Below are 16,385 nucleotides of genomic sequence, written 5' to 3' on the forward strand. Positions count from 1 at the left end.
AGCTCCGACCAATCTGGCAACAGGATAGGTTGATCTTTTATCCTCTCGAATTCGGGTTGCATCAAATCTGAGTCTTCCTTTACTTGATCTGGCACCTGATGGATTTCACTTATTCTGATGGTGTCGAGGGGCAGTCTAGAGTGCATTCTTCTCCGGACTTCAAAGTCATCCTCGGCACCGGCCCAGTAATCCTCCAAGTGAAATCTGTGTATGAATTTGACACCGGCAACCTTCCTGATCTGGCTGTAAGGATCATATTGGGCCCTGGAAGTGTAAAATGGTAGTCGGTAGAATGCCAACTCGCTTGCTGCACTCTCAGCGGCCTCCAATCCTGGGCATATCTCCATGAAATCTCCCAAGACAATTGGAAATTCAATAGACTACTTCTTCTTCTTCTTCTTCGGCAGCTGATCGTAGGCAGTCAATTGCCTCATGAGCTTGAGCAGTATAAGCTTATCTGACGGATATCTAAGCAATTTGTAAGATTGGAAGGAGAAACCCTGTGTCCTGATGTAGGTGAACTTGGGGAACTGCAGGAATGCGGCGCCATACTTCTGGACCAAAGCACTTGCTTGCGGAGACAACCTCATGTGCAACTTATTTTGCATAAGTCGTGTCAGGTACATGGTGAAGGTGTCATTCGCCAACTTGTAAGAATTCACGTTGTGGAGATGCAACTGAGGATAACATTCATGTACCTTTAGCTGAGCTGGCCCGCAACCCATGATTCCTCTTGCTGGCAGCCCATCGAATCCACCCCTTCGTGCCAACATATAGAATAGGTAGGAACTCATGAAGAAGGACTGAGACCTTTTCTCCTACAGGTTCTTCAATTGTTCGTGCAATTAGTGGCTGATCAATCTAGCCCAGTCAATCAATGTATTAGAATTCATGATCTCGCCAATGTAGAAGAACATCCAAGGCTCGAAGTTCACCATGTGCGAGCATCCCATTACTCTGCTCAGCATTTTTATCATGTCCACATATTCCTGCTTGAACTCGAAGATTGTGAGAGTTTTGGGCATCTTGGAAACGTGCACCCTAGGTTTCAGCAACCATTGCTTGTTGATCAAATCAGCACACCTGGTGGGGCCTGCTTCATAGACTGCTTGGGCTTCGCTGTTGGTCCTGTATGTCATGGAGTAATGTGAAGGGATTCCGAAGGCTTCACCAATCGCCTCTGGAGTCAATGTTGCCAGTAACTTGCTGCCTGGCGTTGAGATCGTCTTCCGCTCCAGATTGTAACGTGCTGCACATTCCAAGACTAGATCTGGGCATTGAATGGCGGGAGGAAAGCCAGCTGCTGCAACTATTCCGCTTCTCACAATCTTGACAGCTGTCGGAGATGGATTGTGTCCTGCAGTTCCGAACATTCTTATCTTGAATGCAGCCCAGTTGAACGTGCCGAAGTTGGTATCACTAATCTCTTCCCATCTTGAATTCAACCGAGAATGGGGGAGAAAACCCTTCGTCTCTTCTTTGATCATTGCTTGCCTGGAGATAGTAGTTGTCCTGCTAGGTTCCGCCATCCTGGGAATATTTCAAAATGATGAAATAGGGACTAAGTATAAAAAACTTTTCACTTCTTCACTCTTCCTTTCCCGAATCTCACACGTGAAAAATGAAATGTTTTTTCCAACTTATATAAAATTCTCAAGAGGCATCAAATTGGTAACTGCATTTATGGCGCGTCATACTTTCCTTAATTATTATGACATGCAAGGCAGTTTCCCATGCATGTGAGTTCGAATTTAGAATCTTCCTTAAATGCTCCCAGTCATGCATCATGCTTTGGAAGATTCCTCCTGCCAACTCGTTGATCCCATACTTTCCAATTTTGGAAGGAGATTGCGGGATCTTTCTCGAGATTTGCTCAATTCCACTCTGACTTGTCATCTCATGCCGTCGAAGGAACTTTCTCGGCTTTTCTCCATATCCCTATTTTTTAGGGATCTTCCTAAATTTTAGGAGTCAGGTTCATTGGATGGGGAATTTCGTCCTGATTCGGAATCTATAAAAATTTCCATATTTGGCCGGGATTTGATGTCTAAAAATAGCATAATTGAAAATTCGCCCAAGGGGAATTTCTGCTTTTTATTCTTCCCTGACTCCTTGGTATCCATGCCTTAGGCAAAATTTCAAATTTTCTGTTTGGGCGAAATTTTACCATGCGGAGGCGGAATTTTGCTCTTGTGAATGTCTTCTTCATTTCAGTGCCCCAGACCTGACCTGGGCGCATTTTTGCCCTGTCCATGGAGAGGCGGAATTTTGCACTTGTGAATGTCTTCTTCATTTCAGTGCCCCAGACCTGACCTGGGCGCATTTTTGCTCTGTCCATGGAGAGGCGGAAAATTGCACTTGTGAATGCCTCCTTGGTTTCAACGCCCCAGGCCTAACCTAGGCGAATTTTTGCTTTGTCCATGGAGAGGCGGAAAATTGCACTTGTGAATGCCTCCTTGGTTTCAGCGCCCCAGGCCTGACCTGGGCGCATTTTTGCTCTGTCCATGGAGAGGCGGAAAATTGCACTTGTGAATGCCTCCTTGGTTTCAGCGCCCTAGGCCTGACCTGGGCGCATTTTCACCCTGTCCATGGAGAGGCGGAATTTCCTGCTTGTGAATGACTTCCAGACTTAGAATATTTTGACCTTCCACTTCAGGGATGATTCTTCAGATTTAGCCATTTTAGACCCCTGCCTGTCTGCTTTCAACTTTCCAGATTTAGAAGTGATTGTGCATGCTGACTCTCCGTTGTCTGCTAGCCTAATCCTGCCACAAATAGACTTTCCCGAAATAGAAACTTTCCAAAATGTCAGAGTTAGAGCCCAAGACAGGGCACAGGATGACTTACTAAAAATAGAAATTTACTAAAAATAGAAATTACTAAAAATAGTAAGTTTGATTTTTGGCAAAATGGCGACATTCTGGGACTCGAAAAAATCCCTAAAAAATAAGGACTTTCTAAAAATAGAAAGTTACTCCGTTTGGGTTCAAATTTTGTAGGGAGGTCCCCCAAAGGGTCCCGACTCCAGTCGTATGCTTAGTTTTTCTGAAATCCTAACAGGAACCCCTAAAATCTAGGACAGAAGGCAAAACCCTAAAAAAAGGACAAAACAGGCCCTAGACCTCACAAAATTTGTTTGACAGAGAAGCAGATTAACCCCAATTGACTCCCAAACACCTGTAACGCGGAGAGATTGAAGAGATTGCCACTAACACACGCAAAAACGAAAGCCAAACGACCGAAAAGGCCTAAAAGCAAAGGGGGGTCCCTATCTAGGATGGGGTGATGTGTGATTAGGTCACAACAAGTCCTACGAAGAATACATGCCAAGTGTTTGACAAAATGTCAAACCACACAAACTAAAAAAATAAGTGCAGAAAGGATAGGGGTTCTTACAATTAACTATCCTTAGAAGATTGCACTAGCTTTGTGGAGTTGTTCTTCGCATGTCGAAAATCTTATTTAAGTTTCACTTGAAATCGTCCATCATCCTTGCATTCCTAGTGTTAGCCTAGCATTCCTAAACCCTTAACCATTTTTACATTTTTTTATCAAGCAATCATTAGTAGTAGTACAAAAGAACTTTATTGCAATATCATTCATAAGAATAGCATTCCTTGTGATCAAGAATTTCATCTCCTAGAAGAACAATTGCGTAAGTCCCCTTGGAAGAGAAACAAACACATCGACCATTGAAGCTATCCACACGTCAAGACTTGACATTATTAACCTTGGAATCATCTCAAAGAATCATAGTGTTCAACATTAGATAGGTCTTTGTTCAAGAGAGGATAGAGTATTCAATACTTTATTTTGTGTTCGAGGTGTCATAAAACACACATCAACACTATCCATTATCATCATTGCTCATAGGTCTTAGATTAGATTCTTGAAACCTTATCCTTTTGATCTTTGTTTGGTAGAAGTTTAATTTAGCTTAGGAAGAAAGCATCACCTAAATTTCTATATTGGTTCCAACTAATTTGTAGAAGTGTAAAGCGTAAGTCCCTTTGTGAGAAAAACAAATTACATTATTTCAGTAAGTCTATCCATTGCATCGTCAAGACCTGACCGTATGAACGTTGGGGTTACCTTAATTGATCACATCGTTTAGCATTTGAGGTTTCCTTGTTCAAGAGAGGATAGAATAATTGGTATTTTATTTTGAGTTGGAGAGTGTCACAAGACACACGTGAACAAATACCCAATCCTTCCAATGGAGGGCTATTTTTAACGAAGATGGCCTCAATTTCCCTTTTTGCAACCATGACCATTTGATTGAGAATGATAATGAGTAGATTTCTAATGCCTTATGTTATACTCATTCACTAATACATGTATCAGTGCTAAGGTAAACTGGGGGCTTTCTATAATCATTTACTTGGTTGTAATACATTGTAACTTCATATTTGCTATGTATTTGCACAGTTTCAGGGGTATTTGAATATAAAGCAAGAGTCATGTCTTGCTGATTTTGTAGTATTTCTTTTCCAGTTCTAAGTTACTTTTGTATGTTGTATGTAATGTCCCCACTTTGAAATAGAATTTAATGATAAATAGTAATAATAAAATTAAAATATTAAAAATTAAATTAAAATATTAAAGAATATAATTAAATATAATTAAAATTTAGTTAAGTTAATGAATGGTAAAAAGACATAAAATGAAAAATTGTGACTCCCTCAAACATGAGATATAAAAGGGAGAACAAAACTTCATTTGAGGGGGGATAATTTGGGAATCAGAAGTGCAGATCTGATTGTGAAAAGTTGTGTCCCTTTCAAAGGGCAGAAATAATAAAGAGTTGCGCTCTTTCAAAGGGTGCTAATGGTGAAAGGGTGTGTCTCTTGCCAAAGGGCATACATGATGAAGAGGTGTGACCTCTCCCTCACATTGAGAGATATAAAGCCTCTAGTGACATCAACATCGATTAGATCAGATCAGAACTGTATTTAAGTTACAGGCAGTAACATCCTTGTTCTTGGTGGTATCCATGGGGATGTGCTTAATTTGTATGCTTAATATATTATGCCTGATAATGTTCTTATGCAGATTTTAATAGTAATATTAATATAGACTGCAATATGTATGACAGTGTAATAATGTCTTTCTATCACTAACTGTTCATATGACAATTAAGTAAATTATATGATGGAGTCTGTAATACCTTTCTATCTCACCATCCAATTATGGAGGAAGAATACAAGGAAGCAAGAGCACTAGGCTCCAGCAGGTAAGCCAACCCCGAGTGTGGGCCAAGAGGCCAAGTTGACGAGGTCATTGGTGCTCTTGGGCTTGTGGGAGAGGGATAGACTCGAGGTGCCTTGTGTGATTCTCCTTGAGATCCATAATGGGCACAGGTGTAGGGAGAGAAAGGGTTGTCGAATCCTTCATATAAACTGGGCAATATATAAAGAATGTTGAATATATGATCTATCGTAACATAATGGAAATGTTGACTAACCTGTTGTGCAGGTTCCAGTTAAGCTTTAGTTGACAATAGTGTCCCTCTATTGTATTTACTATGCACTAAAATTGTGATTCTAGGTCAGAATATAAGAGGGTCCCATTAGGGGACATTACATTGTACCTTACAGTAACCCATTGTATAGTTTTCCGGAGCTGCATACCAGATAGATTGGTTATCAACAATTACCATAGCCCCATATAAACATCTTGAATGCACATTCAAAGGAAACATGGACAATTGAGACTATAATGCATGAGCATGGGTATGCACTTGCTTTAACAGATTATGCAAGCAAAGAAAAGGATGATGTGACTCAAGAATCACTTCAGCATAGTGAAACATGAGTATAATTGTAATTTTATGTATTGATTTTAATCCATATGCATGGACAATTAAAAGTTTCTCATGGAATTGAAGTTTGAAAATACTTGGCTTGTTGTCCTCAATTAATAATGGGATATTCAACAAACATATTGTAATGTCCCCTTCTTCATCCTAGGTGTTTAAGGAAATATTGTTAGCCTATTTTATTCTTGTAGGCAAATTCGGAAGATTAAATAAGGAAATATTTTAATAAATTAAATTAAGTTGCCGTAAGTTGTTGTGGGCGACTTTATTTAATTAATTTTTATAAAGTGACTAAATTAAAAGCAGAATTAAACAATGTCAATTTATGGGGCCAAAAGATGATTATTTCAAATAAAGGTGAATTTTAAATTATAACTTCTAGAAAGTTCCAAGGGAAGTTATAAAAGAGGATTGAGGAGCTCATTTGCATATCTTGGTCATTTTATTTCACTTATTGCAAGTTTGGAATTCATGTTCAACTGTAAACACTAGGACAAGAACCCTAGTGGTATTGGCTTCATAAATGAGATTTTCTCCTAGTCAAACCTATGATAAATTCACAATTTCTCTTAAGCAGAGATTTTATTTGTAGTTGTCGGTATCAATTCTTTCAGGTACAAATTTATAGGGATTAGTTGGAAAATACTAAATTTGCATTTTGTGGTGTGTGCAAATGGTGAAAGTACAGGAACTATAAGTGTTGTGTGTGCCCATGAGAAGTTAATTTTTTCTATAGGTGCAAAGTGGAGAGCAGAGGTAAACTTACAAGTGTTGTGTGTGCAAGAGTAGAAAGATTTTTTGACTATTATTTATATCAGCTGGGAAATACCCCTAACATACTTCTTAAAACTCCTTAAGGAGGGTACCTCTACATACTGCAACAAAAAGGAAGTGCGATGCAAAAGGGAGGCTTTAGTGCCATAAACAATTCCAACGCAGCTTGAAACAAAAGAGCCAAATCAGACCAATTTTATGAAGTGGACCCTCCTTGGAAGCAGCCGTACCAAGTCTAGGAGCTGCCGTACCATGTGTTTGGGGAAAAAGGAAGTAGTTGGAAGGAATTGGCTATTATTCCAGGTCAGCTATTTAGTATAAATATGATGATTTAAATTGTTGTATATAAATTTATTTTATGCAATGTTTTGGGTATCAATGAAGATAATTTCACCATATGAGGCCTGCAAATTAATGTGATATTGATCCCTTATAATATCAATTCAAAACAAGTTGAAAACCAAAGACCAGCTTGTTGCAAACAGTTTGACAAATGTCTGCATAGTGAAAGGTGGAAAAATTGCAAGAAATTGTTATAGAAAATTTGGCCAGAATACTACACATATACCTGCTATACATTTGAAAACTGATTTCTAGTTAATTACCTTCCGTCTTCAGTGTTTGTCTGATGGATCGTTACAAGGAAAACACAATGGCTTCTGCTACTTGTAGAATTCATTTCTGGTCGATCCAATTAAGTGATCACAAATATACAATGTATAAAGTTGGTGAAAAGACTCAAAACCACATCAAACCCTAACTTCTTATTCTTATTTCCTGCTCATGCAATCTTCAAGCTTTTATGCTTATACAGGAAACATAAACTGAAAATGGTAGAGATCGATACGGGTCTCTCCAACTGCTCTGTTGGCAATGCCTTCCTGCAGCTAAAAGTTAAGTACTTAGGCAAAAAAATTAAGTGTATACTTTTGCGATGTCATTGCTTACAGCTATATGCTTGAGTGTTTCTTGTACGTTCTGGACATAAATCTGTGACAAGAGATAATAAATAAAAAATCAAGGTTAGGAAAACTAATAGTCTTTATTGATTTAAATGATGTGTTCACCTCTAATTGGGAATTTAGATTAATAACCCGATGCATTCAACAACTCCAATTTCAAATTATGATTGATGAAAATTGGAAATGCCTAAAAAGTAATTTATATCTGTCCGTTCCTCTTTTATAGTTAAAACTCTAAACTCTGGTCAAGTGATGACAGATCATCACAATGTCATCATAATAGCCCATATTTACTACAAGTCCCTTCTTAATGGCTTCATTCACTATTTGCTACCATAGAAACTTAAAATATGTCTTCTATATATCTTATCCCTGATGTTTTAATCCAAAACATCTTATCACTTGTTCTGGCAAGGTTGGTACCTCAGTTGCTCCAGAAACAAAGATTCCATGTGCTTTATCCTCTTTCACCTGTAGGTTGTCCTTTGAGGGATCAAATAAATCTCTGGTGCAAATAGCATGTAACATCAGTCACCAAATTTCATAAAATTAAGAAATCATGTCACTGTGTATCTGAATATCATGCCCAAAAACAGCTTATTTCCCTGGAGATCTTGTTTATATTACACTTTACATCCTATATTATGCACACAGGCAGAAGTGCTATTTTTTTCATAGTTGTAGTAAATCAGAAAAGAAAAAAATTAGATGCATAAAAACACTAAGATGAGTTTTGAAAATATTGAGGAATTTATCATCAATATTCTGAGTATATTTCTGACCTTATTCTTTCCATGTAGATTTCCACCTATCCAGTTCAGAAGCAGAAGATAAGTATTATAAATTTGTCAGCATAAAGTGGGACTAACTCAAAAGGAGTTGCATTTTTATCATCTATATACGGTATTGAAAAAAATAATATCCATAGAATACGGAAGGTATGAAGAATACCATGCTGAGTTTGATAATGAACTCAGAGGTAGTGTCAGCAGCTTCTATTGATGTAAATATATATTCTATAACTCGGGGAAGAATACCCTTTTGCTGCTGGTCAGTTGTTAAGATACTAGGACCCTGTTTCCATATCAGACTATTCTACCCCTTTAGTAAATCTGGAGTTGGAATATCCTTTAAAATGCAATATAATATTCCAGTTAAGTTACAACATTTCAATCTGATTTCCAAGTTTTTCAAACAGGGATATATGTAAACCAAATTGAGCGTGCACATTACTGTTAATTAGAATGGGATCATTCATTACTAGGCAAGCATTATAAGATTAAATTAGTTGCTAAAATAGCTACTAGTATCGGTGCCTCCTCAACCTCAGTATTTAACACTGAGTACGTCTCATACATTCCTTTTTAAAATCAAAGATTCCCATTGTAATTTTCTTCTTGTTGATAGTTTGGAAGATGACAATCATGAGGAATTAAACCTCTTCAACCAGCTCCACTTAGATAAAAACAATAAAGACAACTTTTCAGAACAGAACAATACCACAAAATGACATACCATCAAGATTTTCTTGGCACTTTATCTCCTAGTGTGACAATCCTTGTTATGGTAGATCAGAGTTAAATTTGTCAGGAAAAAAGTATACAGGTGAGTGATGATAGTCAAGAACTGAGTGATGGCTTACAATCGGGATCAAGATCTTTACTCTATTGTTAGTCAATTGAATTTGTTAGTTGTTATTTTTCCACCAGAGGCATATAGAAACCCGAGCTAACATTAAGGTTCTAATTTATCCTTCATTGGTTTGTGTAATGTCCCCTTTTATTTGACCTTAGAAAATAATTAATTGATTGAAATTCAGTTGTTAAAATATAAATAAATTAAAAGTTGACTTGTCATTAAAACAATCAATTAATTAAATTTTAAATAGTCCTAAGCTTCTTGGGATTATTTATATTTAAGTAATCTAATGTTGATCCTCAGTTATTTTAATAAGTGACTTTATATTATGCCAATAGAAAATTTATAAGGGTCAGTTTATTAAAAAGTACTTCCCGAAACTTACTATTAAAAAATGGATTTAAATTATATTATTTCTGGAAAGTTCCAAAAAAGGATTATAAAAGGAGGAATGAAGGGAGTCATTTGGCATGTTGGATAATTTTATAAAAGCTTGACTTCAGTGATTGAACCTGGTTCATTCTTCAACCCAGGATGAAAACCCTTGGGAGATAGGTGGATTGGACGAAAACCCAACTCCATTTGTGTGTGGATTCACTTTAGGATTCACATGTGGGCTTCATTGATGAAATTTGTGGAGTGTTCTTCAAAGACAAATTTCAGAGATTATTATTCAAGGATATTTACCAAATCTTCATAAAGGGTTTATTATTCAGAATAACTTATTATTGCACTAGAAAAAATATTTTATTGTTGGTGATAAAATATTATCTTCGGCTAAATAATTTGATTTATGTTGGCTGGGAATGATTAATCATTTAAATCAAAGAAGTTGGGCCTGATATTGTCAGAAGTTTGGATGCATTGAGGAATAATTTTTATTTTTTTTGGCTGTAATGTCCCCTTGCCAAATTGCACTAACTCTTATCTATAAGCATAAATTACACAAATTAGGGGTTTGGACTTACCAATCAATCACCTCGTTAAACAAAATGCACTCTTGTATGTAGAACCTGCATATAAAGCATACGAACAAATACAAATACATATCCATCTTATCGTTAGGGTTAGATCAAATTCTAAATTTAAAATACATAAGAGTTGTAGAGGAAGAGACATGAAGGTGTGCTTGAAGCCATTTCTACACCAAGCCCAAGAAAGGTTGCCTTCTACAACCTTCTTGCTCTACTTGGAAGCTCGCACTTGCTTGCCTATCAAGCCAACTTCTCCCAAATTATCATGCCTTGTGGGGGAATTGGTAGACAATGCAACCGAGTTCCTTGACTCCTCTGTGTAAGGACATGTTGTGACCTTTTTCACACATCACCCCATTGAGAATGGGGACCCTCTCCTTTCCTGCTTTCTAGGGTTTTTGTTAGTGTCCCATGGCCTTCCGCTTCAGTTTTGCTCAGTTTTGTCAAGTTTTGAACAGTTTGAGTCTTAAGGATTGAAAGTCAGATTTTGCAAACCAAGTGATAACAGAGTCTAGACACCGTCAAAGTGCCCAGAAACGCCAAAGGACGAAGAACGCAATTGATTTGAGCGAATTCAAACAACTTTCTATTTTTGGAAAGTTTTTTTTTTTGCTTTTTCGAAGTGGGGACCTAGGGTTTGCACTCGTACCACTGGCTTGCATCAAGCGCAATCGAAAATTTTCAAGTTTTGACCCAAACAGCTAAGTTCCTACATTTTAGGGGTCATGGCGCTTTGAATGGGTTACCTAAGTATGGGTTTCAAATATCATTTTAATCTGGCTAAAATTGAAGAAGTTATCAAATATTGAAGTTTTCCAAGTATCTCTCTAAGTTTGGCTAATCATGTTTGGTGTCGAATGTTATGTTAGGAGCTTCACAAAGTCCGCCCTCATGGAAGGGAAGCGTGGTTATGACCTTCTCAAACTCCGCCTTGCTGCAAATGAAAGATTCTCAAACATTAGAAAGTCCATCATGGAGGAGAGATAAAGCCTGCCCTATGGAGATGGAGACTCACAAAGTCCACCCTACTCTTGATAGCATTGGAGAATGAGCCAAGAAGTCTGCCCTCCAAGGTTTCCAAAACCTTCTCAGAGTCCGCCCTATGGAGATGGAGACTCACAAAGTCCGCCCTACTCTTGATAGCATTGGAGCATGAGCCAAAAAGTCTGCCCTCCAAGGTTTCCAAAACCTTCTCTAAGTCCGCCCAAGCAACTCCGCCCATGAAGAAGGTCCAAGGAGGCAAGAAAGTCCGCCCAAGGTGATGATTGAGGGTGCCTAACTCCAAAAGGTACACCTTGTCAAAGTGAAGGAAGTTTCTAAGTATTTGGAGGTCATAGCCATGGTGCAAGGAAGCAAAAAGTCCGCCCTCCTAAGATCATGGATCAAAGGTCCACTTTGCAATGAGAGTTTAAGGTTTCTCAAGTTTCTCAAAGTTCGCCCTAAGGGTGAAAGAAGCAAGTAAAAAGTGCATAAGTCTCACAAAGTCCACCTAAGGAGATGGTGAGTGGTGTGTGAACATGAGAAAGTCTGCCCTCCTACAAAGACCAAGTGCATAAGGCAAGGAAAGTCCGCCTAGGACTAGTTTGCATTGAAAGTAAAGTCCGCCTAAGGGTGAAGGAAGCATGGTCATGACCTTCTCAAAGTCCGCCCTAGTAATGGTTGCAAAGTTAACATGATGATACACAAACTCAAAGAAGTCCGCCCTACTTGATGAAGTGCTAAGACTTGTTCCATGAGTTTCAAAAACTCTGCCCTATGTTTGAAAGACTTGTTCCATGAGTCTCAAAAACTCCGCCCTATGTTTGAAAGAGTTGTTCCATGAACTTCATAAAGTCCGCCCTTGGAAGTATTAATGAAGATGATTGTGTGGTGCCACAAACTCTCTAAACTCCGCCCTAAAAGATGAACAAGTGTGGTGTCATGAGTTGGTTGAAGTCCGCCTCACTGATGAAAGATCAAACAAACTCCAAAGTATGCCTTGAAAATGATCAGATCATGGTAAGATCAGGTTTGAAGATGAGGTGTTAAGCTGAAGAGGAGTTCAAGTTCAAGATGAAATGATCAGATTTTGGTTGAGTATGAATGAATATGAAGTATGGTACCTTGTCTTGTTCCACCAATCTTCCAAAGTCCGCCCTATGCTGGAGTGTGGTGCCTTGTTTAGTTCCCCAACTTGAAATAAGTCCGCCCAAGTAAGATACTTGCTAAAATGGAAGACAAGAAGATGATGTCAGCAGAATCTATCATCCAAGTTTGAACTGAGTGCAGATTTGGAAAGTTTTGAAAGAAGAATATAGAAGATTGAGTTCGATTTGCAAACTAAAGACCAAATTAGAAACATTCTCTGCAGATTCAAAAGGCTAGGGAAGGATTAGAAACAAATTTTGAAGAGATTTTCTTAGTTTCTAATTATAAAATCGAACCCTCATACAAATATTTCATTCACTCTCTCATTTTTTACACATGAGGTTCGAATTTCTTGAAGCAAGTTGAGAGCAATTAAGAGAGGTTTTCTGCAGGTAAAGAACATTTTGAGAAAGGTTTTAAGAGTTTTGCAGGTTGAAAGAAGATTTTAAAGGTGATTCCAAGTATAAGTTTGAGAATTTCAACCATTTACCACAAGTTTACATGCAGATTTCGAAGAAATCAGATTGATAGGGAGCAAATTTATCTAATTTTCAGATTTTTCAATCTGATTCTGAGTTCTTTCTATCCGTTTCTCTCATTCAACTCAGTTATTTGGAGGTGACATTTCATTTTGTGGGCAAATTCATTCAAATTTTCAGTAAGAAAGATCATATTAAGAATGAATATCCATACCTTCTTTCTTATTTCTTGCCTTTCAAAGGAAGTTTGGATAAGATTGATGTGATTGCAGACCTGGTTTTTGGATTAAAATCAGAATATAGTTATCCTAGAGTGTGGAGTTTTAATATCATTTTCGAAATTCCTACATGTGAAAACTCCATTTTAATGACTAAGTATGAAAAATGAAGTAAACAACTTTAACCACTTAGTCATTCAAATCCTCAAATTTTAAGTTGAAATTCTGATTTATAACTTAGGCTTCATATGTTTTCGCAGATTTCAGTCACGATGAAGTTCCAAGTAGACAAGGATGCTCCTCCTAAATCAAGGATGAACTCGAAATGGAAGAATGTCAATGATACCAACCTCGGACATATCAATCTGAGGGAGTTTAAGAAAAGGATGTTCGGCTTGGACAACCTTGTGCCTACTGTGACCGCACGTAAGATGATGAGGAGTGGCATCGTGCATGTTGTCAGCTTTCTCCCTACTATGCAGTGCACGGAGTTGGTAGTTGAGTGTGCTAGGCACTATAACCCTGACAGTAGAGATGTTATAGCACCAGACAGAAGAGTGTTGGCCAATATCAGTGATGTAGCCATTACGAAAGCCTTTAGAATTCCAGAATATCATAATGTTGTATATGTGACCAAGGATGAGGCCAATCAAATGTATCAAGACCACATGGAGGAGTACGAGGCCATCATCAATCATTCGTGGCTGGACAAACCAAGAAAAGGTGCCTCTAAGCTGTCAAAAAAGAACTTGGTGAGGGCATATTTTAAAGAAGATATTGGAGACATGATTGTCCTATTGAACCGAATAATGGGTAATCCCCAAGGCACTCAATTTGAGCCTTGGATGTATTACTTCATAAATGAGATAATGAATGGAATCAAGATGATTGACTGGGCTCAGATAATAAGCAACAACTTGGACAACTAGCTGAGAAATTTGGAGGGAGATAGAATCTTCTACATGAGTTCATATTTGTTCTATTCCCTTGCTAGAACTTATAGATATAGAGGCCTCACTTGCAGAGGAGAGGTGGGAAACAAGGAGAATCAATTTCCTGTTTACAATTGTTATCCCCAGCTGCATATGGAAGAAAAATTACATTTTAAGAAGGTGAATGATGCATTTTTTATGCATATCATGCGAACACTGCAAGGTAGATTACATTAGAGACTCTCTCAAGAGTCTAAGGACCTTGTAAGCAGATTCAGGTATTGGTATATCCAATACCCAAGATTCACCTATATCAGAATTCAGGGATTTTCTGGGTCTCCCTACAAGCTCCCAATTTACCCACCAACCGAGTTGTGCTGATGGAAGTTGTGAGGCAACTAGAGAGCTTCATGACGATTCAGAGAGAAGCAAAAAAAGGCAGGAACATCTTCTCTCACTATTGGAAATGGATTGGAGACATGTCCATCATCACAAGCTACTACCACTGTGGAGAAAGAGCTGGCATGGTACCCCTTCTACCAATACAAGGCAAGAAGGAACTTTGATCCATTCCGTAAGATGAAAAAGGTAGAAGGAATTGTATTTGAACACATAACTGATTTGGAGGATTATTGGGCTAATGCAACCGATAGTTTCGAAATCAGAAGAAGATTTTGGTCGAGAATTCCCCTGAGCATGGTGAGAGCAATGAAAGTTCAAGGTTGTTGATCAAGTAGAAGACAGTCCTGAACTTGAACAGTTGGGTTTCGAGAAGATAAGAAATGAGCCACTTGCCTTGATTGATTGGGCAGACGGGGAAAGATCAGATTTGGCAAACCTTATGAAGTCAGTGGTCGAATACTCCAAGTGGTGGACATTTGAGAAGACAAAGCAGCTAAAGTCCAAAGGTATTGCCTTGACTTATGATTTCATGGGAATGGATGACTCTATGTCTTCCAACCATGGTATTTCTTTAGGCAATGCTCGGAATCCAGAAAGTGTTGGGTACCGGAAGAGAAAAGAACCTGTTGGAAGTTCTGGAAAGGCCAAGGGAAAGAAAATTATTGGGGAAAGACGTGAGTCAAATGAAGGTCATTTGACCTGGAGTGCCGCATCTGTTGTGCCTGACCAGAATACAATTGAAGAACAGGAGATGGACACAGATATAGAGGATAATGAAGTAAGAGTGCCTTCTCCTTCGGTTGAAGAGATAATGAGAGAGGCTGTCCAAAATCCAGCCAAGGAACCAGTTTTTACTAGAGCTACAGAGGTTGAAGAATCTGAGCCTCCAGAGGTTTTTCTTGATACTATAGATACTGGACCTGGAGAAATAGATGGTGGATTTGATAAAGATACTATGGAGCAATCAACCATTCCAGATTAGCTGAGGGAAAGAATGAAGGCTAAGGCTCCTAAGGATGCTCTTTCAGAGGAGAATACAACAACATTCCTGGCTATGGTGAGTAAACCGATTGAAATAAGACAACCCAAACTAGCCAAAAGATTCTCTTTAATTCAAAGAGATAGCACAGGATTCAGATCAATGCAGGTAGTTGTACCCAAAGAAGGCAAAACTCGGGATAACATCACTCCTGAGGATTATAAAATCATCACTATGAATTTGGGTAAGCCTACTCAGACCCAAGAGATCCAAGATTTTGATGATTCTTGCAACGCTCTCAAAGCAAGACTAGCCATGGAAAAGGAAAAAAGAAGGAAGGTTGAGGAAGAGAATCAACAATGGAGAAAATATATTCTCCATCTAACTAAGCCACTTATTCATGATATACCAGTTACCCCTCTGCAGCCTCTTCCGTAGGAGTCGATGAAAGATTATGAGGACATGAAGGGCACATTCAGGCAAGTTAAGGAATGGACCTCAGATGCTTCGACACGTGCTCACATACTTGTGGAAAATTTGGTATCAGCACATGAGTCGGCTTCTTCATTGGTCAGTAGAATTCAGGACTTAGTTGCAAATTGGGAGGATATTGAGGAAATCCAAGACGAAATACTTCCACAATTGAGGATTATCCGAGATTTGTCAAAGCAAGACTTGATAGATGCAGGTGTCATCCAGGCTGGGGATAAGTGTGATTTTAACACTTGGTATTGTGCCTTGGTCACCAGGATTGAGGTCTTGAAGAAATTTGAGACTAAGTATTCTGAAATTGAGAAAAATGTTAGAGAAATTTTAAGTAAAGTGTTTCGTGTGGCATCAAAAATTTGGCAAAGGGAGGGTATGCAAGAAAAACATCTGCAAGTAGAGAACCTGAGAGCCAGAATTCAGTCGAACTTTTTTGAAGTCTCGGGGATGATAGATAAGGGGGATCTCTCAAGAATTGGGAGTTTTCTCCTCATTGAGGAAAAGTTTCTTGCCCAAGCAGTTGAGTGGGAATGTATCCTCGCCACGTGTACCGACAATGTGGACATCGTCGACTTCCAGATTAGTAACTTGCCAAG

The 16,385-nt window shown here is 38.4% G+C and overlaps 1 protein-coding gene across 8 annotated transcripts in view; it reads right to left on the reverse strand.

The window, feature by feature from the left end:
* The window catches only part of LOC131041189 (kinesin-like protein KIN-1), an 82,708-nt gene that overhangs the window by 24,517 nt on the left and 41,806 nt on the right, over positions 1-16,385 (reverse strand). For 5 of the 8 annotated variants that reach the window (XR_009104979.2, XR_009104978.2, XM_057974191.2 and 2 more), the window contains 6 exons: positions 8,506-8,628; positions 8,337-8,362; positions 7,978-8,059; positions 7,541-7,582; positions 7,440-7,473; positions 7,198-7,273 (listed from right to left, as the gene is read on the reverse strand). Coding sequence is in view for 6 of the 8 variants with exons in the window: in XM_057974191.2 (XP_057830174.2) it covers positions 7,198-7,273; positions 7,440-7,473; positions 7,541-7,582; positions 7,978-8,059; positions 8,337-8,362; positions 8,506-8,628 (383 nt within the window). In the remaining 2 variants the exon portion in view is untranslated. The remainder of the gene's footprint in view (positions 1-7,197; positions 7,274-7,439; positions 7,474-7,540; positions 7,583-7,977; positions 8,060-8,336; positions 8,363-8,505; positions 8,629-16,385) is intronic. The other 3 variants (XM_059213951.1, XM_057974192.2, XM_059213952.1) reach the window with 3 other exon arrangements.

The sequence above is a fragment of the Cryptomeria japonica genome, chromosome 11 (assembly GCF_030272615.1).
Source record: "Cryptomeria japonica chromosome 11, Sugi_1.0, whole genome shotgun sequence".
Taxonomy (NCBI): domain Eukaryota; kingdom Viridiplantae; phylum Streptophyta; class Pinopsida; order Cupressales; family Cupressaceae; genus Cryptomeria; species Cryptomeria japonica.